The 25,213-nt window shown below is 49.1% G+C and overlaps 1 protein-coding gene across 8 annotated transcripts; it reads left to right on the plus strand.

The window, feature by feature from the left end:
• The first annotated feature begins 498 nt into the window (after positions 1-498).
• THNSL2 (threonine synthase like 2) lies at positions 499-16,678 on the plus strand. Of its 8 annotated transcripts, none has more exons than XM_043603941.1 (9): positions 499-654; positions 2,432-2,552; positions 4,059-4,253; positions 4,661-4,813; positions 8,589-8,819; positions 11,983-12,131; positions 12,234-12,359; positions 14,926-15,077; positions 15,477-16,678. In XM_043603941.1, the coding sequence occupies exons 4-9, from the start codon at positions 4,717-4,719 to the stop codon at positions 15,700-15,702; spliced, it is 981 nt and encodes a 326-aa protein (XP_043459876.1). In that variant the 5' UTR covers positions 499-654; positions 2,432-2,552; positions 4,059-4,253; positions 4,661-4,716; the 3' UTR covers positions 15,703-16,678. The 8 variants fall into 8 exon arrangements, with proteins under 8 accessions (XP_043459876.1, XP_043459877.1, XP_043459871.1 ...); XM_043603936.1 differs by lacking the exon at positions 499-654 and adding an exon at positions 662-856 and having other exon boundaries at positions 2,320-2,552; XM_043603937.1 differs by lacking the exon at positions 499-654 and adding an exon at positions 662-850 and having other exon boundaries at positions 2,320-2,552.
• The last annotated feature ends 8,535 nt before the right edge of the window (positions 16,679-25,213 follow it).

Below are 25,213 nucleotides of genomic sequence, written 5' to 3' on the forward strand. Positions count from 1 at the left end.
AGCCTGGAGCCTGTTTCTGATTCTGTGTCTCCCTCTCTCTCTGCCCCTCCCCCGTTCATGCTCTGTCTCTCTCTGTCCCAAAAATAAATAAACGTTGAAAAAAAACCTTAAAAAAAAAATTCTTTGGGGAGGCACTTCACTCTAGACTAGATCTGTACTTACTAAAAAGTGTTTTCTGACAAATAACAGTCGAGCTAAAACAATGCCATGTGTCCTTGTGGATTCCGAATTCCTAATGTGCTAGCCCCAGTCTCAGGAACAAGGAGTTTGTCCATTCGTCTGATTTTGCAGGTGAGAAGCATAAAGCCCAAAGAAGTTAAGGGCTTCTTCTTTCCATCTTGTTCTGTTTTCTAATCTGAAAAAATAAGGTTCCAGGGCTGCGATGAAGATTAAGAGACTGAATGTAAGTGATTAGCGAGGTGCCTTAAAAACATGCCAAGTGAGCGGCTCCCTCACTGCCGTGCCCTTTGGCGCCCTCCTCCCCCTCTTCCCGCGCCGCTTTCTTCCGCGCTCGGCCTCACTCCCCCGCGGCCCTTCTCACTGGCCCGCAGAAGCCTGAGGCCTGCGGCCAAGTCCAGCGCGCACGGCCGAGCCCGGCCCCGCCGCCCGCCAGCCGCCGCCGCCGCCGCCGCCGCCGCCCGCGTCCTGGACCCGGTAACCGTACCCCCTCCCCCCCCCCCCCCCCCACCCGGCCCAAGCCAGCTGATTCCGGGCCGGGATCCGGGGTGGCGCCGCTCGCTCGCCGCGGTGACCAACCCCCGCCCCAGCGGCCGAACCTCCCCCCTCCCAGGCCGGATCTCCTCCCCGCGTCGGCTTCTGGCGAATTGAGGCGCCCTCCCCGCGGTAATCGGTAGCGGTCTGTCTGCGCTTTTGAACTTCTCTCGGTTTCGCTCAACCCTGACTTCCGCGTGGCTGTGTCGGCCTCCCTGCCCCCTTCCGTAGTCTAGTTGGGGCACTGTGCTCCGATTTGGAGGACCTGGGAGGGTCGAGGGTTTCCGAGGCTTGGAGCCTTCCGTAGGGGCTCTGCGGTACTCGGACACTGAGAAGTGTTTTCAGAGGCTGGGAGCGTGCCTTATCCTGCAGACCTTATCAAAACCTCCTTCCCTGACCCACGGCCTGGATAGCCGAAGACTGGTGCCCGGTGACCTTAGACAGGCAGGGGCCTACCTTGAGCCTGCTGGAGCCTCCACCCTGAGGGGCCCAGTCTGGGCTCGGAGGGCAGAGACTCAGCTGCTGGGGTCCAAGTCCCGGCCCAGCCCCGCCCTTTATCAGAAAATTTCTTCGCCTCGCTGGGCCCTTCCTGAACTGTTTCCTGGCCTTGGGGCTTTAAAATCAGACCTCCTGAATTCACTGTCATGGTCCAGAGAAAGGTATTCAGAGCTCAAGCTCAGCTCCTCAACATGGCACCCGGCTCCTGAGAAACTAACTGATGTGACATTGTAACCAGAGTTAGGCCTTGGGTGCCCTTGGGCACTCCCCCTGGCCACAACCCTAGTCAGAGTCCTGAACCCACCCAGGGCCAGTCAGCCTTAGCTAGACAGTATTAAGGGTAGCTTTTCAGCACTTCTAACTATTCCAGGGTTAGGCTGAGAAGTAGGGCACTGGTTTTCAATTAGCTTGACCAAATCCTAGTTTGTCTACCAATGAGGGGTTTCCTGGGACAGGGGACTTCCGGTTTTAAAACTGGGAAGGTCGTGGGCAAAGTGGGATAAGTTGGTTTCTGTATTCTTAACCCTGGCTGCACGATAGACTCACCCAAGGAGTTCTCATATAGGGGTTCTAATTTCATGGATTCAGGGAGGGTCCCAGATAGGAATATTTTTTTATAGCTCCCAAGTTGATCCCAACAAACTACCAGAGTGAGGAACCACTAGGTTATGGGCAACAATGCTGTAAAACCATTGAAGGTGGCTATTTTTGAACAGAAGTGGACCCAGACATTTCTCAAAATGGTGGTCCTCTCTTTATCAAGAGGGCTATCAAAATGGCAGTTGCTTTATTATTGCTATTATCTTTCCCCAGTTCCCTTATTCCTCAACAGTGAGGACCCACAAGCCTTCTCCTTTCCTCGAATGCCTCAGTATCCCCTTTCCCAAGGTCAGCAAATTTGCCTCCTTTGGATTGGAGAGGCCATGATGTGGACAGTTCCGGATGAAGCTGGCATGAGACTCAACAGGGCTCCAGTCTCTCAGTCTGGGATGCCTACCCCAAATGAGTCATGGTCTAGGGGCTAGCCGAGGGTGCTGTGTATGCTTCAGCTTCTCTCTGTGGGGTACTGAGCTTGGAGAGCAGGTGCCTCTGGGACTTTTCCCTCTGCAGGCCACCAGGGATGCGGTACATCAGCACTCGGGGAATGGCCCCCCGGGTCGACTTTGAGGGAGCCCTCTTCTCTGGCTATGCTCCTGATGGGGGTCTCTTCATGCCCGAGGAGCTCCCCCAGCTGAGCATAGAGACCCTGCGTCAGTGGAGTACGCTGTCCTACCCCGGCCTGGTAAAGGAGCTGTGCACCCTCTTCGTCGGCCCTGAGCTCATTCCAAGAGATGTCTTAAATGGTGAGCACCCCCCAGCCTCCCTACTCTCCCACCTAACTCCCCAGCCAAGCCAGCTCCCCCACAGAGCTGCAAATCCATCACTTAACTCCTAGGAGGTTTCTAGTCCTATTTCCCAAATTTCGGATTTTTTTTCCAGATTCTGGAATCCCAGAAATGGAAATCTCCCCAGAGAGTTCATCCATTCCATTCCACCTTCCATCTCCAATAAAATGAATGCCCCGTGGCATCTGCAGAGAATTTTTCCCTTTCATTTATTGTTCAAAACCCTTTTCAAGACTAGACATTTCACCAACATCCTGAGATGCTTGAATAGTGGGATGCTTCCTGCCTGTATGTAAAGCGCTTAGACCCTCAGATTGCTGTTTTATTGCCTTGAATGGTAATTTTAGAAGGAACTTTGAGAGTATCCTGGACCAGCTCCTCTCAAAACTGGAATATACCCATGCGTTGCCCTAGGGATCCTGTTAAAATGCAGATTCTGATTCAGTAGGTCTGGGGTAGGCTCAAGAATTCTGCATTCCTACCAAATGTCCAGAAAATACTAGTGTTGCTGGTCCATGGGTCAAACATGTGATATAATCACAATATAATGGTGAGAGCTTGGGGCTGGGAAGAAGAGGGCCACTCAAAATGTGGTCTCATGGCAGTGATGGCATTGCCTGAGCACTTAATCAGAATTCTCAGACTTCTTCAGGCCTACTGAACCAGAATCTGCATTTAAAGATCCCAGGTGATTGGTTTGCTAATGAAAAGTTTGAGAAGCATTACCTAAGATGGCCTGCCTTAGGTAGGATTATATGTAAACCATCCCAAGGTTCTGGTATCACAGATGTGAGATTTAGTATAGGAAAAACAAATAAAGAACAACCTCTCTTTAGAAAGGAATATTATGGGGTGACTGGGTGGCTCAGTCGGTTAAGCTTCTGACATCAGCTCAGGGTCATGATCTCCCGGTTCATAGGTTCGAGCCCCATGTTGGGCTCTGTGCTGATGGGAGCCTGCTTCCGATTCTGTGTCTCCCTCTCTCTCTGCCCCTCCTCCGCTTGCCCTCTGTCCCTCTTTGTCTCTCAAAAATGAATAAACGTCAAAAAAAATTTTTTTAAGGAAGGAACATTAGAAAAGATGAGACATGGATTTGTTTGTTGCACAATTGTTTAATCAAACTTCTGTTGGCATTCACACACACACACACACACACACACAGAAGAAATCCAAACAATGAAGTTTACACAATAAAAAATGGAAGTCTGATAGTGTCATTTCTCTTCTCTGGGGCGCATCACTATGAGGAATCTGTGGACGGTGTGGTTCACGTCTTTTCAGACTTCTTTCTCAGATTATGCAATTATATCCATATACAGTATCATTTGGGGTAAACATTTTTTGCCCTCTCATCTGGTAGCAGGAGATAGGAACTTCAAATTCAAAAGCGGAAAGAGACAAGAGAGAGAACCTGTAGAAGAGATAATGCCCTTCTTCCACCATCCAACCCCTCTCCCCTCACAGGTCTGATCGACCAAGCCTTCAGCAGATTCCGCCACGGAGAAGTGGTCCATCTGTCCAGGTTGAGGAACGGGCTGAACGTGTTGGAGCTGTGGCATGGCGTCACATATGCATTTAAGGACCTGTCCCTGTGCTGTACAGCACAGTTCCTGCAATACTTCCTGGAGCAGAAGGAGAAGCACGTCACTGTGGTCGTAGGTGAGCCCCTTGGGGGCCCTGACTTGCCCGCATCCATCCACAGGATGCCCGTCATTGATGTCTCTCAAGGAGGGTGTGTTACTGGTTCTTCTAGAGCAGGGTTTATAACCTTTTCTTGGGCCATTGGCCCCTTTGACAGTCTGAGGGAGGCTATGGAGACTTCACAGAATAATTTTTTTAAGTACACAAAATATGTAAGATTATATGGTACCAAGTGCACAGGTGCCCTGATTTCTATCCCTGGATCTCTAGGAGGTTAATGGACCCCAGATTAAGTACTAGGTTCCTACTCTTCAGGTATTTGAAATGGACATTGTCTCACATGGCAGCCATGCTTTAGGGGCCACGTCTTTCCTTTTCTGTCTCCCCTGTTCTAAAGAAGAGGGTTATTTTTGCTTCCTACCCAGGAACGTCTGGGGACACAGGGAGTGCTGCCATTGAGAGTGTTCAAGGGGCAAAGAACATGGACATCATCGTTCTGCTGCCCAAGGGCCACTGCACGAAGATTCAAGAGCTCCAGATGACAACAGTGTTGAGGGAGAACGTCCATGTGTTTGGAGGTGAGTGCTGGGATGGGAAAGCGTGGCCCTGCCTCACGGGGGGGGGGGGTCTGTTTGGGGAGATGAGCTGGAATAAAATGGTCAGTTGATTGGTCGATCATCCTTCCTCCTGCCTTTTCTCTGTCCTTTCCTTCCTTCAACCGTTATGAAGTTGGTATATGCCTTGGCTTAGCTCTGGGCAAGCTCTTGGCAACACGGTTTCATAAGCTGTTGGAGGTGACGAGTGCACAGGCCAATACTGTCAGTACAACCTAAGAAGTGTAGGCTGAAAACCATAATCCAAAGATTGCCACCTTTATGCAGGTTCAACCTCCTGGTGCCTTATATACAGGCAGCCACCAGACCCATTCGCCTGAGCCAAGTGACTTGGGTTTTGTTCCAGGACACGGGAAGAGGGCACAAATATATGTTAAATAATTATTTCTTAAATGTTTATTTATTTTTGAGTGCGAGAGCGTGAGCGAGCAGGGGAGGGCAGAGAGAGAAGGAGAGAGAATCCCAAGCAGAGAAAGAAAGAGAGAGAGGGAGAGAGAATGCCAAGTAGGCTGTGCACTCAGTGCAGAGCCTGATGTGGGACTCAAACCCGTGAACCATGAGAACCTGATCTGAGCCGAAACCAAGAGTCAGACGCTTAACCGGCTGAGCCACCCAGGCACCCCAGCAGCTCTAAGTATTTAAAATAGGAAATCAGTTAGTGGTACCCATTGCTAGAGACGCCCTTTCCTGAGCCACGTCAGGAATTTGGGCATTTTGTATTTGCAGAAACACAAAAAACTATCTCCTTTAATGTCAGGACATCTATTTTTTAGAAATCGAGACTGTGGAAGGGTGGGGTGAGCTTGAGTGGAGCCGAACACTTTTATTTCCACTTCTCACACCTAGCTAGACCCCAGGTAGCCCCAAAGTAGGGGCGGGGATATGAGCAGTAGGGGTCTTGGTGAGGTTTTGCACACTGTATACACCGTGGCCTTGGGGAAGCTGTCCCAGTGGTCTGGTCTGGTTTGGTCACTCGCCCGACAGGAGAGCAAATTTGGTGGCAGAAGACAGTCCTCCTACAACTCGCCTGGTCTCCTGGTATGATCCCATAGAGCATGTTTGCATAGGACACGGGCTTTGTCAAGGAGCAAAGCGTAGTGCAAAGAAACCTTCCCCATGGGAGTAGCATGAATAGCGTTTGTCCATTTGTTCAGAAGTAAGCAAAAAGCCCCTTCTACTCTTCCCTTTAACAAGCACATCCACATCCCAGTGAAAGGTTCCGGGTTTAGCTAATGCAGGTGCTGGCAAAATCTTACACATTAGCCTTGGTGGTTGGCCGTATTTGGCCGCGTTTTTCTGCAGTCATTGCAAAATATTGATGTATGATATTTGGGCTCCTGAGGGTCTCTGTTATACCCTAAGCACTGAAGTTGCTAGTGATGGGTCCAGGGCTGTCTTTGCCTAGAATCAAAGCGGAGAGTAACCTTTTGTATTTCTGTCTGCCACCTACTCCCTTCTTGCCTTGAACCAGATTTTGGAAGACTTTTATCTAAAGGCATGGGGGTTGGGGAGCCTGGGTGGCTCGGTTGGTTGAGCGTCCGACTCTCGATTTTGGCTCAGGTCATGATCTCACCATCATAGTCTCATGGTTGTAAGATCAAGATCCGTGTCAGGCTCTGTGCTTGGCAGGGAGCCTGGTTAAGGTTCTCTCTCTCCCTCTCCCTCTGCCCCTCCCCTGCTCTCTCTTTCTCTCTCTCTCTCTCTGTCTCAAAAAAGAAAAATAAATTTAAAAAAACGACACGTATGTAAGCTTGGTTCCCAACGATGGGGTGGAGAATGGTGCCCATTTGTAAAATAATGGTAGAAATGTCAATGGTATTGAGTGCAAATCTGTCATAAATGTATTATTGCTGGAGCTCAAGGGGGCATTTCTGTCGTGTACATGCTCTGAGCTTCAAGAAAATAAGGCAGCAGACTTTAGAGAAATTAATTTTTATTTCTAAATAGCACCGTTCAGGTTCTTCCTTTCCTTTCTGGAGTCTTCTGATTTGGTTTCTAGGAGGATGTGTGTTAGTTCCAGAGCTAACAGTGGATATGTATTTTCCCTTAGACCAGTGAGCTCAGGGAGTAGGGACGGACCACCTGGATTGTTGTGAGTTGGACACTGATGTTTTATAAAGTCATTAATTTCCAGGGCACCTGGATGGTTCAGTCGGTTAAGCCTCCGACTTCAGCTCAGGTCATGATCTCGAGGTACATGAGTTTGAGCCCCTCATAGGGCTCTCCTCTGTCAGCACAGATCCTCTTTCCCTCTCTGCCTCTCCCTGGCTTGTGCTCTGTTTCTCTCTCTCAAAAATAAATAAAACGTTAAAGAAAATAAAGTCATTAATTTCCGTATATATTTCATACTTGGTTTTTTTTTAAGAGAATCTCTTTTTTAAAGTTTATTTATTTGAAAGAGAGAGAGAGCGTGAATGGGGGTGGGGAGGGGCTGAGGGAGAGGGAGAGAGAGAGAGAATCCCAAGAAATCTCCTTGCTGTCAGAGCAGAGCCCAGCATGGGGCTCAATCCCAGCACCCTGGAATCATGACCTGAGGCAAAAGCAAGATTTGGATACTTAACCAACTGAGCCACCCAGGTGCCCCTATACTTGGTTCCTCTTAAGCAGAGAGTAATCAGTAAGTGCTAGTTACACATTATTTGGGATGTTTGGGGCCAGATGTAACAGAAAATCTAACTCAGACCAGCTTGAACAAGACTGTTTTCCAGCTTACATAACTGGAAGTCTAGAGGTGGGCTGGGCTCCTGAATAGTTGATTCAGTGACTCAACAGTCCCTCAACAGGGACCCAGATTCTCTGTATTTTCTGCTCTGCCTTCCCCAGTCCTAGGGCTCCTTCCCCCTTGTGTATGTAGTGCTTACTTAATGTAGCCAAGTCTCTCTTCCTGTGGCTCTGTCTTAAGAGCAGTGAATTTTTTCTGGAACTCCAGCACACATCCCCTGGTGCATGGATCTAGAGTCAGCCCCCTAGCCTCATTGCTGCTACTCAGTGTGAAGGGTGGGATGAATAACAACCTCAGTGCCTACTCTGGCACTTCCCACGGTAAATCCCAAGTTGGGATCCAGAGGAGAAGTAGACCCAGGTTTCAGATAAGAGATCCATATTGGCTTGATTGCTAGTTGGGCTGGATTGAGGAATGCCACTTGGACTAGTAGCCAACTCACGCATAAATTTAATGAGCAATTCGTCCATAAATTAAATGGGGTACACACCCAGCTCATGGAGGAAAGGTCCATGCCAGCCAGCTTCCCTACCACGTAGGAGCAGGGAACAGAATGCCTCTCTGTGATCTGAGAGAAGAAGGGCAGACCGTACGGCAACTCTTTACCCCCACCCGCTGGTAGAGGACTGTGGAGTGAAGAAAGGATCAGCCTCTTGCCACCTCACGACCTCATAAACCATCTCTCCTTGTTCCTAAAGAGCGGGGAAGGTGGGCACGGATTACAAAGAGGAGTCATTTTCCCAATATCCCAGAAGGCTGACATTATATGCCTAACTTATATAGTGGTAGAAATGTTGGAAATCTGACCACAAGAACACGAGACATGGTTTCTTTCCTTGAGTTGCTTCATTTTGCGTCTAAGAAGCCAGGCCAAGACATGGGAGAGCAGAAACCGAAGGTCGAGCGAAGGTCCCGGCAGGATGGGCCCAGTGTGGGAGGGCCTTGTTGCAGGCAAGTGCTGACCACCCAGGGGTTCTTCATGCTCCTGAGAGCCACCCTCCACTCTCTCCCTGACAGTGGAGGGCAACAGCGATGAGCTCGATGAGCCGATCAAAGCTGTGTTTGCTGACGTGGCTTTTGTCAAGAAGCACAACCTGATGAGCCTGAATTCAATCAACTGGTCCCGGGTCCTCGTGCAAATGGCCCACCACTTCTTCGCTTATTTCCAGTGCGCGCCCTCCTTAGACATGGACCCCCTGCCCCGCGTGGAGGTGGTTGTACCGACAGGGGCTGCAGGTAACCTTGCAGGTAAGGAGACCCCTGGGCAGAAATAGGCTTTCCAGAAAAATGCCTGTGGCCCTAGTCCTTCCCGCCACCCCCTCGGCTGCAACTATGAGGAGGAAGATGGAGCCCTCGCTCTGGCTCTGAAGGTGACAGGCAAGCCCTCAGCAAACTTCCCCCTAATTCCCCGAGAGGACATCCCGGCCTCTTGCTGCAGGAGGGAAAGATGGGCTCACCCCGCTCGGGAGAAGGTGGGAAGATGAGATCAAAGTTCACCTCTGTGCTGGCCTGGCAGCTCCCTCTTCCAGAGATACGGACTTTGCTCCCAGCCTCGGCCAGCTGCCTACAGTGAGGACACCTGGCACACCGTGTTCCCACTCCTAGAATCACTCCCCAGAGACCTTGTGAGATGGAAAGAAGGCTGGACTTGGGGTTCTGGCCCCAGCTGCATGGCCATGGGGCCATCCCTTAGACTCAGCCGCTCTGCTGTAAAAGCAACATCGGATAGCTTATCATATCTCTCAGGACTACTGCGAAGTGCACATGAGTCTTCACGTGTGTAGGTGAACTTTGTAAGGGTGAAGGGCTGTGCCGCTGCGTGGCATTAAAATCGTCTTCCGGAATAATGATAAACGTTTATCCAGCACTTACTGCCTAGCAGGCTCCGCTCTCAGTGCTTCTCATGTATCAACTCATTTAATCCTCACGTGCGCCTCTGAGGAGGACAGTCCTGTTATCTCCACTGTATAATGAGGCAGTGGAGGCACGGAGGGCTCGGCCAGCTTGCCCCTGCTTACACGCTGGTCAGCGGCAGAGCCAGAAGTACCGTCCAGGCAGGCTGGCTCCAGAGCCTGCGTCCTCATGAGCTTGCCAGGCTGCCTCGTAACGGGCGCTACCGTCTCTGATGGTTCGGTCGGTGGCATCGCTTCCGATGGGCGCCAAGCATGGCTTACGTGACACCATGAAAGCGTCTTAGTGGTCGGGAGTCTTCCTGACTTCTTCCACTCACACGGGGATGGGGAGAACGGGGAGCTGGCAGTCAGGCAAGGATCGGTCAGCCGCCGTGACCACCCACGGGGTGAAGTCCACCGTGCTCCCCATGTGCATCCCCCTCCGGTGAATGATGCCACCTGCACGTGCCCCAGTGCCTACCACAGTAGCTCCTACCTACCTCTGCTTCATCGGGAACCAGCTGTTTCAGCTTAAGCCCCTGGGTCCTACTGAGGGTCCACGTCTCCTCTGCCGTACACGGATATCATGACGTTTACGTGCAGATCCAGTGAAACAGAATGTGAACATGCTTTCGCAAAGTTCGGGGTGACATTGGGGTGGGGTGGTGATCCCTAACTCCTCTTGACGACCTGCCAGAGATAGGCCACCCCTGGAAGTATGTCGTTACCTTTTTGGGCTCTCCCTCTCTCAGGGTGAGGGATTCCTTGTTTGTCCCGTGCAAACAGGAACTGCAGCCAGGGTGGCCCAAGGGCGCCGCTCCGTCCTCCCAAGGGGCCTCTCCAGGAGGTGCCGTCTGGAGGCGCTGCTTCCAGGAGGCTGATTTCGGGGGGCAAGACCATGTGCTCTGGACTTAGACCTCTTTCCAATCCTTGCTGTGCCATTCGGCAGGCTTGGGGTGGGTCATTTCTACTTCCCAGAACCTCCATTTTCTCTTCTGCAAATAGTGGTGTGCATTTAGGGGCACCTGGGTGGCTCAGTCAGTTAAGCACCTGACTTCGGCTCAGGTCATGATCTCACAGTTCATGAGTTCGAGTCCCGAGTTGCGCTCTGTGCTGACAGCTCAGAACCTGGAGCCTACTTTGGATTCTGTTTCTCCCTCTCTGCCTCTCTGTCTCTCAAAAATAAAGAAACATTTAAAAAATGGGGGGGAAAAAACACCAATTCATCCATTTAAAGTATACAGATCAATAGTTTTTAGTATATGTGCAGATTTGTGCAACCACCCCCAGTCAACTTCAGAACATTTTCATCACCTTGGAAAGAAACCCTATTCCCATTGGCAGCTACTCTGCATTTCCCCTCATTTCCCCAACTCAACCACTGATCTCTTTTGTCTCCATCAATTTGCCTATTGTGAGCATTTTACATATAATAGAATCATACAATATGTGACCTTTTGTGTCCAGCTTCTTTCACTTAGTATGTTTTCAAGTTTCATCGATAGTGTAGCACATATCAGTACTCCATTCCTTTTTCTGACTGAATAACATTCCATTGTGTGCATGCACCACATTTTGTTTATCCATTTATCAGTTAATATTGATATCTGGAATGTTTCCATTTTGAAACTGTTATGAATGATGCTGCTATAAACATCGGTGTGTAAGTTTTTGTGTGGACCTATATTTATTTCTCTCGAGTATATACACCTAGGAGTGGAATTGCTGGGTCATATGGTAACTCTATGCTTAACTTTTTTGAGGAACTGTCAGACTTTTCCAAAGCAACTGCACCGTTTTATATCCCCACCAGCAATGTATGAGGGTTTCATTTCTCCACCAATACTTTGATTCTAGCCATCCTAATGGGTGTGAAACAGTATGTCATTATGATTTGGGGTTGTGTTTTCCTGATGACTGATGATACTGAATTTCTTTTATGTTCTCATTGGCCATTTGTATAGCTTCTGGGGAAATGTTTGTCTAAGTCCTTTGCCCATTTTTATTTTTTTAATTTAAAAAAAATTTTAAGGTTTATTTATTTTTGAGAGAGAGACAGAGTGCGAATTGGGGGAGGGGGCAGAGAGAGAGGGAGACACAGAATCCGAAGCAGGCTCCAGGCTCCGAGCTGTCAGCACAGAGCCCGATGCAGGGCTCAAACCCACAAACTGTGAGATCATGACCTGAGCCAAAGTTGGATGCTTAACCGATGCAAGCGCCCTGACATTTGCCTATTTTTAAATTGGGCTATTTGTGTTTTTATTGTTGAGTCAGAAGAGTTATTTACATATTCTGTATGCAAGTCCTTTATTAGATATATGATTTGCAAATATTTTTTTTTCTCATCCTGTGGGCTGCCTTTTTGTTTTCTTGAGAGTGTCCTTTGAAACACAAATCTTCCAAAGCATAAAAGTTTCTCAATTTTGGGGGAGTCCGGTTTATCCGAATTTCATTTTATTTCTTGTACTTTGGGCGCCATCTCTGAGAAAACTTTTGTTCTTCTCTTCACTTGTCTTAAGCGGGGTGCATTGCTCAGAAGATGGGCCTGCCTATCCGCCTTGTCGTGGCAGTGAACCGCAATGACATCATCCACAGGACTGTCCAGCAGGGCGACTTCTCTCTTTCTGAGGCCGTTGAACAGACCTTGGCATCAGCAATGGACATTCAGGTAGGACCTGTGGGAAAGTGTTCAGGTCTGGCCCAGCTATTGATTGGTTGGGAATGGACAAGGACTGAGATCAGTGTGGCCCCTGGCACCCTGCCTTTCCAGGTGCCCTACAACATGGAGAGAATCTTCTGGCTGCTCTCTGGCTCCAACAGTCAGGTGACAAGAGCCCTCATGGAGCAGTTTGAAAGGACCCAAAGCGTGAGCCTACCCAAGGAACTGCATAGCAAGGTCAGTCCCCAGTTGCACCCCACGGAGAAAGCAAAGGGTGTAACCACGAAACCCAGTTGTATGCTTGAAAATCTGTCTAAGGCAAGAGGACACCTGTTTCTTGAGCACCTGCTATGAGCCTGGCCCTTTTGCAGTCTCTTTACAGGGACTGATTTGTTGAATGAAGAGAGGCAGCAGAGAGCATTGGTTCAAATCAGACGGGGGTTGGCTCTAAGCCAGCTGTGAAACCTTGGGCCAGTTTCTTAAACTCGTCTATAAAGTAGGGCTAATGAGAATGCCTGTCACAGCATTGTTGAAGATTTACATCAATTAATGCCCATGAGACACGTTGTATACTGCCTGGAAATATAGGGCTTAATCCATTCGCTGTTAATTGTTTTAATTCATTGTTGTCGATTTTCAGTAGTAGCAACAAGTGGAAGCCACTTTGCCCATCCAGTATGAACAGAGGCCTGTTGAGCTTTTTTTTTTTTTTTAAGGAAAAAGAGAAATTTTATTTCTTAAATTTTTTTTTTTCAACGTTTTTATTTATTTTTTTGGGACAGAGAGAGACAGAGCATGAACGGGGGAGGGGCAGAGAGAGAGGGAGACACAGAATCGGAAACAGGCTCCAGGCTCTGAGCCATCAGCCCAGAGCCTGACGCGGGGCTCGAACTCACAGACCGCGAGATCGTGACCTGGCTGAAGTCGGACGCTTAACCGACTGCGCCACCCAGGCGCCCCGAGAAATTTTATTTCTTCACAGTGGTAGGAATCTGGTTGGGAAGGATTGCTTTCATTTTAACGTAGCCTAGTGATGGTCCACTTATTTTACGTAAGAGAAAGGATTTCATATGTTGACATTGCCTTTAATTTTCTCTATCACATCCCACCAAGTCATCCAGACCGTGTGTATATCCAGTGACCAGGTCCTCACTGGCTCACATCAGCTCTAATCATTACAAAGTTCTTTATGTTGAGCCGGAATCTCCTTCCGCCTTGTGCACTGGGGAGCAGTCCGATTCCCATACTTGAAGAGAATCTTGGTTTCTCTGCTGCGTCTTCCCGGTCCCTTTAGCTGTCCCTTCCGTGACCTAATTTTGCATAGTCAAAGTCAGTCTTAAAGGGTTGTTCCCAGAACTGGCTACAGTTCTCTGGGTTTGGGCACCCACGCAGACCAGAGTGGAATTTCGATCTTTCTTGTGCTGCAACTTGTCGTCGTTTGCACTGCCATAGCAAAGTACCAGAGAGCGGGTGGCTTATAAACAGCAGCCGTTTATCTCTCACGGTTCCGGATGCCAGAAGTCTGAGACCACGGTGCCAGCACGGTTGGGTTCTGACGAGAGCAACTTTCGTACAAGTGGCGGACCGCCAGGGTCTTGTCGTATCCTCACATGATGGCGAGACATTTAGCTAGCTCTCCGGCCTCTTCTTATAAAGGCCCTCATTCCGCTCATGAAGGCTTCACCCTCGTGACCTCGTCACCTCCCAAAGCCCCACCTTCAAACACCGTAACGTTGGGATTTTTTAACATACGAATTTGGGGGAGGGAGGACGTAAACATTCTGACCATAATACAACCAAAGGTCAACTGACTTGGTTAACGGTTCGTGTTGATATCCCCAGTCCTTCTCCTCATGTAAATGAGGTGCTCCATGGAAACAGACACCAGATCCCACACTTCTTCATTCTCTCCCTGGCTGTACACGTACAAAACATCGCATCTGCTGGAACAGCATTCATTCATTCATTCATTCATTCAACATATCTACTGTAATCCAGGAACTGTGCAGGTACTGGAAATAGAAAGATGAAGAAAATACTTTCTCTGTCTTCTGTGAACCCTAATGGGACAGGTAGCTGTACAAATGATTTATAACACCCTATGGTGGCAGTCAAGTATATGCAAGGTGTTTGGCACCTCAACAGCATGCAGTAAATTTTCAGAGAATGATCAGATCAACCGTCCACACTGAGGGGACAGTGAGAAGGGAGTCTTCTGCTGTCTGTGGGTGGAAGGGGAAGGCTTCCTGGAGGAGGTGCTACCTGAGCTGGGTGGGAACTGACTGGAAGATGTTTCTTACACCCACAGGACAGGGATGCACCAAAGACAAGGCACCAGGAATGTTTGATTACCCTTAACCTTCTGTGTTTTGTCGGTGTGTTGAACAAGAGTATATACTAATTTGCTGATTCATGAGCTAATCCTTACTAAATTTACTGACTTGAAACTCGAACGGTCCTTCCCCCAAACTGAGTGAATCAACTTAAAACTGGGAAGCCTGGGGAACCAGCTTTTTCTCTGAGCTGAAGCTGAGCTACTTAGTCTGAAGACTTCATCTGAATCTCTCGTGTTGCCTGGCTATGTTTTTTGTTTGTTTTTTTTTTCAATATATGAAATTTATTGTCAAATTGGTTTCCATACAACACCCAGTGCTCATCCCAAAAGGTGCCCTCCTCAATACCCATCACCCACCCTCCCCTTGCCTGGCTATGTTTTGTAGTGAGTTTTTGGTCGCTTTCCCTGGGTTACCCCCAAACCTGATTCCCACCCCCCCCCCCCCGCTCTGACCCTGGGCCCCATCAGCTTTCAGGGGCAGTGACGTCTGAGTCAGTGTCGGATGAGGCCATCACCCAGACCATGGCTCGCTGTTGGGAAGAGAACAAGTACTTGCTGTGCCCTCACTCGGCCGTGGCCGTGAGTTACCATTACCAACAGACAGAGCAGCAGCCGCCCAGGTATAGGCCATGGGCTCCTGGGTCACTGGGGTACTCTGGTTTTCAGGGGCCCTTCTTTCCCCCAAGCAGAGGAGATGGGAGTCCGAACAAATGGCTGTACTGAGCATGACCGGTGCTGTGTGGAACAGTGCCCCGAGAACAGGGATCCCAGAGGAGGGTGTGTGATATATTCTGGGGACAGCCACTGTGACAGGTGGTGGTTGAGCTGGGCCTCCAACAAAGAAGAGCAGTTTCCCTAGCAGTGTCATTGCAGAGATAAGTTCAAGGTACCAAGCACCTGTCTCTTTCTCTTTCTTTCTCCCCTGTGCCTCCTTCTCCTCCCTCCTCGCCTTCTCCTTCCCTTATCTGTCCCTCTCTTCTCCCACCCGCCCTCCTGTTCCCACCTGCTCCATGCCATAGCCTTCCCCGGTGTTGTCTGGCCCCCGCCTCTGCAGCCAAGTTCCCAGAAGCTGTCCTGGCTGCCGGGCTGACCCCAGAGACCCCTGCGGAGATCCTAGCCCTGGAGAGCAAGGGGACACGCTGCACCCCGATGCGGAAGGGTGACGACTGGACGCTGATGCTTCGGGACACCATTGAGGACATAAGCTGCCAGCAGAGGGGTCACTTCCTGAATGCTCTGGAGTAGCCAGGCTGGATTTGACTTCCTCCAGGCTCCAGACCGCAGGGAGGCATGCCCTCTAAACTGCTTTGCACACCTTCTCGTTAAGAGTCGGTGTAGTTGGTTCTCAGGAGGTTGCTCAGCATGGCCTGGGGACCAGCTGGCTTTGCTGTGTTCTGGAGCCGCTCTGTGTCCTCACCGTGGTGGTGGTGTGCCTGCTTACCGGAGATGCTGGCTGGGGATGTGTGTGTGTGACGGGGCGTTCCGGATGGTGCAGGAGCGTCACTGCTACGGCACGCCCGCTAACCGTGCCATGGTTCTCAAAGTGTGGCCCTTGGGTCTCCTCAAAATGCACACTTCTGGCCCCTACCCCCTACCTTCTCAGGCAGATCTCTGGGTGGGGGGTGGACGTCTGCAGTTCTTACAAATTCCCTGAGTAAGTCCTCTGTGCACTCCAATTTGGGAAGCCCTAGCTGGGGAGTTTAGGTTGATACGTAATTTCTTATTTATCCATTTTGAGGTGTACTTTCTTTTCACGAGGGCACGCTTTATTGCTTCTACTGTTTTCACGATCTAGCCCTGCCCTGTCGGACTCAGTAGCCGCCAGCCATATGGTCTCTGAGCACTTGAAATGTGACTAGTATGGCTAACACACTGAATTTTTCATTTTTTAAAATTTTAATTGATTTACATTTAAATGTCTTGACTTCTTACGTTACTTGATTCCGTTATTTAAAACATTTTAAGTGTGGTTAGAAAAATGCAAGTATGTGAATCGGCTTTTTCAGCTGTCAATTTTATGAAGTCTAAATACAGGTAAGTATGTCCAATGAAAATGTAGCGTTCTAATTGAGAAACACCGTAAGTGCAAAATATATATTGGATTTCAAAGACGTCAAACGAAAAAAATCGGAAGTATCTCAGGAATAATTTTACACTGGCCACATGTTGAAAGGATAATATTTTGACGTATTGGGTTAAATAAAATAGATCATCAAAATTAGTTCCATCTGTTTCTTTTCCTTTTACTAGGATGTTTAAAGTGATATATGTGGCTCGCCTTTGTGGCTCACATTGCACTTCCATGGACGGAAGTGATCTAGAACCTAACCTTGAACACGCTACAGATAGTTGCAGGTTTAGTTGTATTACTGGGTTCACATCCTGTCTGAATCGAGGAGGGTGAAATGAGACCAACAGAAACATGTGAAGGTCAACACAAGCCTTCTGCCCTGGATGTGATGGCGGGAGGCGGGGGGGGGGGGGGGGGAGCTTTGGAAGGCAGGTGAGGCAAGCACATCATGGAGGGGGGCACTAGAGCTCGCTGTTGCTACCATTTTGAGGGCTGCAGGGAGAAGGCATCCCGCCTCCCGAGCCCACTTCCCATGCCCTGAGGTCTAAAGGAGCTGGTCACCCAGGTTGATCTCTGGCTGCCATTCCCACAGCACAGCATGCCGGCCCCACCTCTCTGTGATGCCCAGGGAGAGAAGGAAGAAGCTGGAGGGCGCCCTCCTACTGGAGAACTTTTCACTGAAGCATGGCATTCAGTACGAAAACGGAAGGGCAGGAATGTTGGACCCACAGGAGGATGGATAGAGCATTCCTAAAGGAAAGACTGTGACCCTTACAGATCAAAGCCCTGGGCAGTTTCTGAGACACTGTAATATCTATGTTAGCAAACATGATGGAGCCCCAGGGCCCGTTTACCCACCAGGCGCTAGAGGTCTGATGCTTAGGAGTCATGATACATTGAAAGACCTATGAAAATGCTTTCATTTCTTTTAAAACCGAAAGAAACAAGAATATAACCCAGCTTGGCTTATATTCATCTTTATTCCAGCACAGTTGTACAATAGAATTTTAAACATTTTTTATGGAGGAAGAGGCCCATGACAGCAAAAGTGCCCAGGGCCCGCAGAAGTCATCATGTGGGTCTGATCGCGCCTACTACGTGCCAGGCAATGCTTTACAAAGTAACTACGGCAAAACCTTGGATTGGAGTGACTTGTTCTGCGAGTGCTCCACAAGACGAGCAAACATTTCTAATAAATTTTGACTTGATAAACGAGCGATGTCTTACAATACGAGTGGTACGGGATGCCGAATATCACGTGATCACAACCGAGCCAACGGTTCTTGAAATTCACTCTGATAGACAAGTGCTTTGGATTACAAGCATGCTTCCGGAACGAAGCATGCTCGCAAACCAAGGTTTTACTGTAATTGAATCCTCACAGCCTGGGACGTAGGTATTGCTATTACCTGCGTTTTACAGACGAAGAAACCGAGGCACGCTGAGAGGTGAAGACCTTGCTGGGGTGGCACCACTAGGGGGCAGAGAGGCTGGAACTTGAACCCAGATCCTGTGGCTTCAAGTTCACCGTATAGTTTCCATCACACCGTGTCTTATGTAGCTGCTCTGTGGTCCGCCGGCTCTCCATCCTCCCCCCCCCCAGCTGTGGCCCTGCTTCCGGGGCCTCCTCCACCATCCCTTTCATGGATGGATTTGGGAGCGTGGCTTTGCTTCTCTGAGAGGCCCGCCGGGGGCTGCTACAACCCCGCTTTGTTGGTCTAACCAGCACTGACCCTGGCACCCGGGGCCCACTGTGGGCCGACCTGAGCCACACTAGTTCCCCATCTTTTGCTGCCTTATTTCTGAGGGGCTCAGGGCAGCGTTGGGGTCATAAGGGTAACAAAAATCCCTGCCCTCTGGGTGGTTCAGAGACCTACCTATCCAGCTCTGAAAGGTCACCACACCTAGAAGAAGGGACCCAGAATAAAGCCACTGGACACAGCACAAGTAGATGTGAAACATGAACTACAGGATGGTCTGGCCACAGGGCATCTTGGGGGTGAATGGAGGAGCAGGACCCGGGTGAGGGAAATATCCGAAGAAGCACCCACCACGTAAACATACACACAGCCCCGCTGTCCTGACACACACGTACATCTACACACACACACACACACACACACACCCCACTGGCACCAGACCAGGTTAGAATCGGTTGAAGACGTCCTTCCTGAGTCAACCGCTCACTGGTGGTGTGATCACAAGCAAGTCATTTCACCTTCGTGAGCCTCAGTTTCCTCATCTGCCAATTACAGTACTTCCCTTGCTGGTTTGTTTTCAGGATTACCTGAAACAATGTATCTCCCAGTGCTAGGTAAATGCTAAAATGCTGCACAAAGGGTTCTTCCTAGTAACACAATTATAGTCTGCACTGAACAATTTAGTACTTTTAAGCTATCTTGTATTTTTGGCTAATTGCTTTGCGAATTAGTCTTATCTTGCCTGTGAGGTTGCCTCTTCCTTGAGGACCCAGTTCTCCTGTGGCCCCACTATGCTGGCAAAGCTCCGGGCACACGGAGAGCTGGAACTGCCCTCACCCAGCCAGTGTGCCAGGCTCGGTGAGGCTCTTTTGGGGGCTGAACGGCATGGATCGATCAGCAGTGGCTCTGTTAGCTGGTTAACAAACCTCACTAATCCACAGTGATGATAGTGATGGACTGATTCCCTTTCTTGAGCACTGAAGGCCGGCTGAGCCCTTTGTGAAGCACTTTCCAGACATCGACTCCTTTAATTCTCACGAGGACTATATGAGAAAGTACTGTTAGGATCTCCGTTTTAGAGATGAGGAAACAAAGCTCAGCGAGATTAAGTAACTTGCTGAAGACCTTCCAGCCTGTGGGTGGTGGAGGAGAGATGTGAGGGTCTGTGAGCTTACACATCGTGCTAGGCTGGGAGAGGCACTTTGGGCCAGATGGCCTCCAGGTTCTCTTGAAATCAGAGTCCGCAGTCATCCAAAGGTCAATGTGTCTGAGGAGAAGAGGGCCAGATGCTCGCGGGAGGGGCAGGGAGCCAGAACCTTTGCTGGGGGCTTGCCTCTGGCCCGGGCTCCCACTTGGAGCTGGGTTCCTCACAGGGGAAGGTTGGGAGCAAGTGTCTGCTAAGTGGGGCCGGTGTTGTCGTGGGAAGAGAGTGACGTGGCAGAAGTTCTGAGGGCTTTTCAGCTGCCGGCAGGGAGGCCCGGCCTGGCGGGCCCCACTGGGAAGACTCACATGCATGGAGCTGGGGAGACTCTGTTGCGTTTTCTGTGTCCCCAAATGAACAAAGCATGAGCAACCCGAGGAGGGCTGGGCCACGAGCCCCCTGAAAGAGGAGAGGGTCGACTTCTCTCTGTCCTGGTCAAGAAAGCTTTGCCTTAAGGACTGCCTATCAGTTTATCCATCCACAACCTACCACGTGCTGGGCCCTGTGTTGGGTTCCAAGGGAGAGAGAAAGAGTAGGAAAAGATGGGGTTGGGGTTGATTTATGTAGAAGGAGAAGAGTTTGGAAAACACTCAGGGCCTGCCCCAAGGCTGTGCGTGACTGGTTCCTGGATGCTGAAGCCCCGGCAGCCCTCTCGTGGCCCAGTCTTCCTGGTCCAGCTCTAGCACTGAGCCACGGTGCTGCAGTGATTGGTTTAGGGGCCTGCCCCCTGAATACTTGAGCATTTCTGCAAGATTGTTGTCCAATACCCCATAAACCGACACCTAACCCCCAAACCCAGCCTTCCTACGTGTGACCTCCACGAGTGCCTGATTGGAACCCATCTGGCAGGAGGGCTACAGGGCCCACCAGAGGAAGGAAGGCAGCAGGAGAGCAATGGGTGGGGGAGAAAGAGACTGCTCTGGGGCTCCAGGGGTCTGCTAGGTACCGAGGAGGTCCTCCTAGATTCAGAACTGTTTCTTTCTCCTCCTCCATAGTTTGGGCGTCACAAAGATCTTGAATAAGAAGGCGAAGGGACTTCCTTCCCTCTGAATGAATGCTCAGGAGCTGAGTAACCAAGGCGAAGTTCCTGTAACAGGTACAAAACCAAGAACCCAGGCAAGGCTCTGGGTCCTTCAGGCCAGGGAGAAGCCGCTAGAGCCTTCCCCCAGTTTGGCCGCTAGGGGGACCCACGGAGTGTCACCTACCCCGCGCCCCCTTCAACTCCTCAATCGCCTGGATCACTGTCTTCCTTCCAGAATCCCTTATCCAAGCCTCACTCCCCAAGCAGAGACAACGTTTGCTTGTAGAGTGGATTCAGTTTAGGTCTCCAGGGATCAGAAGGGTCCAGGCCCAGCTCTGTGCAATGCTCCTGCCAATAAAGGTCACTTTCTCCCCCTTTCCCCCAACCTCTGGGCAAAAGCTCCCTCCAAATTCTCCGGGCCCAGGAGGAGCGAGTCTGTGATTCACATGGCCAGCAGAGGGCAGCAGAACCCCCACCACCAGGCCCTCTCTCTCCAAAGGCCATTGACCCCAGCCCCACCCTCGACCCCGCCCCCTACAGGCATGCCTATCTGACTTTGTTCTCCAGGAATTAGAACCCCTGAAGGTCGGGGTGGGAGCGGAGGCAAATTTTTTTAGTTCATCCTCAAATTTAATATTGGGACCTCCATCCTTTAAAAATGTGTGTGTGTGTGTGTGTGTGTGTGTATCATAGATGCTTCCAATGTTGTCTTAAGTAGTTTTTGTTTTGTAATAATGCTACTCAAACATGTACAAACATAAAACCACCTGTGAACTCCTTATACTGATAACTCCCATACAAAGATAAACAGAAATAAAAATTCAAATTAAATGAGAACAAATCTACAAACAAAATCAGAGTTCAAAGTAACCTCATTAATGTATGTGATACGTCACATGCTGCACTCAAATCCCTGGTGCCCGGTAACCATGGCACTGAACTCTTCAGGCATGATTTTCCTTGTCTGTTTAGCGTATTTATCCCCTGTTTGTGATGGAATAACTTCATTCTTTCGTTACTTTTCGTTTCTAACCACAGGGAAACATCCCAAGCATAGCACATTGTAATGTCATATAGCCTTTGCTAAATGCAACTCACCATGCATTTGTCACATGGTCTACCCTTCCTTATTGCCTTGTGACAATTGAGACAGTATTGTTGCTCGTGATTGTAAATACAAACACAAATGCAGACACTGGAATTACACGTAAGACTTAATTTTAAGGTGGCCGGACAGATGATCCACAAAATGTTCTTTTACAAAACTTATGAAATCACATACAAAAAAACAAAACAAAACAAAAAAAAACACACCACTGACTGAGAATTCTTAAATACCAGGAATGGGTGTCCAGAGCCCCATGTGACAAATGCCATCTCCCCCAACCTTCACTTTTTGCAAATGAGCACAGAAACTCAAAGAGAGTTGGCTTAGCCAAGGTCACAGGGCCAGTCAGGGCAGCTTGAAAGCTATGGGACTGTCTTACTTTGCATAGCACTACCTCCTGTGAACACACTCCTGAGGAAAGGAATCCTGGGAGTTCTCTTAAGGTTAGTCATTGATTACAGTTGGGGTAGTTCCCTGCAGGTTTCAAGCAGCCATCTTTTGAAATTTGGAATATGAAAGAAATTGGATATACACAGCCACTGCCACATACGAAAAAAATTTGCTTAAAGCCCTTCCAGATTCTAGTGTCTGAAAAGAAGGCCCAGTTTGCACCTTTCCATATGCTCTCATTTTCTGTATGTTTGTGTGTGTGTGTGTGTGTGTATGTGTATATATATACACACTAAGTATATGTGTGTGTTGTATATATATGTACTAAGTATATGTGTGTGTATATATATATACACACTAAGTATATGTGTGTATATATATATATATATATGCTAAGTATATGTGTGTATATATATACTAAGTATATGCCTGTGTATACATATACTAAGTATATGTGTGTGTATATATATATATATATATACACTAATATGTGTGTGTGTGTATATATATATATACTAAGTGTGTGTGTGTGTGTATATATATATATATACATATATATGTATACATGTATGTACATACATATATATATGCAGGCTTGTGTAAAAAAATCACAGTATTCCATTCCCCATGCCAGTTTCAGAAAGAGCCTGTCACCCAGTTTTGGCCCATATGATGCAAGGAAAAACTCATCCACAACTGATTCTGCTTCTTGACATTGGAATGGGAGGCAGGGATGCTTGGAGCCACTGCAGCCACCTTGTCCCCATGAGGATGGCAGAGCTGGGACAAGGCCCTAGGCTCTCAGTGATGCTGTGAACCTCTGAACTGAGCAGCCTGCAACTTCCTGCTTCTGGACTTCTAGTGAGTGGAGATAACAAGGGTAGTTATATTTATTTATTTTTGAGAGAGAGAGAGACAGAGCATGAGTGGGGGAGGGGCAGAGAGAGAGGGAGACACAGAATCCGAAGCAGGCTCCAGGCTCTGAGCTGTCAGCACAGGGCCTGACGTGGGGCTCAAACTTGGGAACAACGAGATCCTGACCTAGGCTGAAGTCGAATGCTCAACCAACTCAGCCACCCAGGCACCCCACATCCATACTCTTCTAAGGAGCTTATGGTTTATCCTTGGAGGCGATGATGTGGTGGGCAGGGTCGGGGATTAAATGATTGAAGGAAGGGACTGAGATAGTGTGATTTATACTCTAGAAAGAATACTTTGGAGTCAATGCGGAGGATGGGATAGTGGAAAATGGTTAATAAATAAAATGGTAAAATAGTGCAAATATGGTAAATAAGCCATCTGGGCTGGGGGCCTTATTCTGCTCTCAGCTTGAGGGAAAAGAGAAATGGAGTAGGTAAGCATGTTAACATTAGAACTTCATTGTAGGTCTCAACTTCCAGGGGACCCCAATCTCACAGACCTCACAGAGGACTGGCTGCTGGGGATGACACTCAGGATGGTGACACGGAGGCCCTGTCACACCAGTGAGGCCACCAGCATCACCAAAGAAAGGACTGGTCTTCCAGGTCCCATTTTGGTTTCAGGAATCTTCCCTTCTAGTGTATACTATTCTTTGAAAATTGACAATCTTTCTGATTTAAGCACTTACTCTCAATGAACCAGAATACCTCCTTTCCCTACCCCCCCACCCCCCGCCCAAACAAGAGAAAGCTTGCTATGCTTAGGTGTGTGGGTCTGTTTCGAGGCCTATCCTGGGGACAGAGGTGGTGCTTGTGGTGGACAGAGGAGTGGACAAGGACAGTGTCCTTGACTGAATAGTGGCACTGGCCTCATGTTCTCTGTGTTTCTTCCTGGTCCCTGCACCCTTAGACTCACAATCCCCCACTGGGCTGCATCTTTTACTTGCACGGAGTTGGGGACGAGATTCCTCAGGATAAAATATATTGCTGTTGGTCTCAGGTGCGGTGCCTCGGCCAGCCGAACTTTCGGTATTTATAAAGCCCCTACTGTGTGCTTGGTACCATGCATGAGGAGACATCCTGAGGGAAAAGTAGGCCCCACTCTCTAGTAGTTGCCAGGACCTGTGTACGCTCACACACACTCACACACACACACACACACACACACACACACCTGCACACACACACAAATGCACACGTACACACACAGATGTGAAATGGTGGGGGCAGTAGGTAATTTCCTGTGGTGGTTCTGAGAAGGAGGGAAGTCACTGATTCAGTGTCAGACAGCTCATAAAATCTTCCTAGGGGGAATGAGTCAAGTATCTCGTGAAAGGGTAGTAGGTTTTAGCTAATGGTTTATGAGTGATTGTGGACTGAATTGTATTCCTCCCAATATTCCTATGTTGACACCCTAAACCCCATTCTGGAGAATGTAATTGTATTTGGAGATAGGGTCTTTCAAGAGCTAATTCAATTCAAGTGGGGTCATTAGGCTGAGCCCTAATCCAATATGACTGGTGTCTTTATAAAAAGAGAAGATTCTGGCAGACACATACAGAGGGGAGACGATGTGAAGACACAGGGAGAAGACGGCCATCTTCAAGCCAAGGAGATAGACCCTGTAAGCCAGGCATGGTTTTAGGCACAGGGATATGACAGATAAGATACCTGCTCCTTGGGAGCTTTCATGATGAGGAAGCAGAGAGCAGGCAACCAAGAAACAAACAAATGAGCAAGGTCAGCCCAGACTGTGATGCGGCTGGGAAGGAGAGTTAAGCAGAAGGTGAAGATGTGGCGGAGATGGGGGAGGGGCAGGGCCAGCTTTAGCTGGGGTGGTCAAGGGAGGGTCGCTGGGGAGCTGCCATGCCAGGGATGACAACTAGGGGAGTCAAGAATACTCTTGGGGGAGGGGTGCCTGGGTGGCTCAGTAGGTTAAGCTTCTGACTCTTCATTTCAGCTCAGGTCACAATCTCACAGGTGGTGAGTTCGAGCCCCACGTCAGGCTCTGTGCTGACAGTATGGAACCTGCTTGGGATTCTCTCTCTTCCTCTCTCTCTCTCTCTCTCTGCCCCTCCCCTGCTCTCTCTCTCTCTCTCTCTCTCTTTTTCAAAATAAATAAATAAACTAAAAAAAGATATTAAAAAAAAAAGAACATTCAAGGGGGAAGTCACAAGCCAGAGCAGAGGCTTACAGGTAGGGTGTGCTTGGGTGTTTGAGAATCCCCAAGGAGGCAAGTGTGGCTGTGTCCAGTGTGCGAGGTTACGGTGGGATGAGATGAGCTCCCTAGGCCTGGCAGGGACCCTGTCATGCAGACCCTTGAGGGCTCCAAGAGAGACCATTTA

The sequence above is a fragment of the Prionailurus bengalensis genome, chromosome A3, assembly GCF_016509475.1.
Source record: "Prionailurus bengalensis isolate Pbe53 chromosome A3, Fcat_Pben_1.1_paternal_pri, whole genome shotgun sequence".
Taxonomy (NCBI): Eukaryota; Metazoa; Chordata; class Mammalia; order Carnivora; family Felidae; genus Prionailurus; species Prionailurus bengalensis.

What these genes read in the sequence shown, in the direction of transcription:
- THNSL2 (XM_043603936.1), top strand. Translation starts at nt 2,330, where the DNA reads ATGCGGTACATCAGCACTCGGGGAATGGCCCCCCGGGTCGACTTTGAG. An exon ending in TCCAAGAGATGTCTTAAATG is followed by an intron (nt 2,553 to 4,058) that starts GTGAGCACCCCC and finishes CTCCCCTCACAG; the next exon opens with GTCTGATCGACCAAGCCTTC. An exon ending in CCAAGGAACTGCATAGCAAG is followed by an intron (nt 12,360 to 14,925) that starts GTCAGTCCCCAG and finishes GGGCCCCATCAG; the next exon opens with CTTTCAGGGGCAGTGACGTC.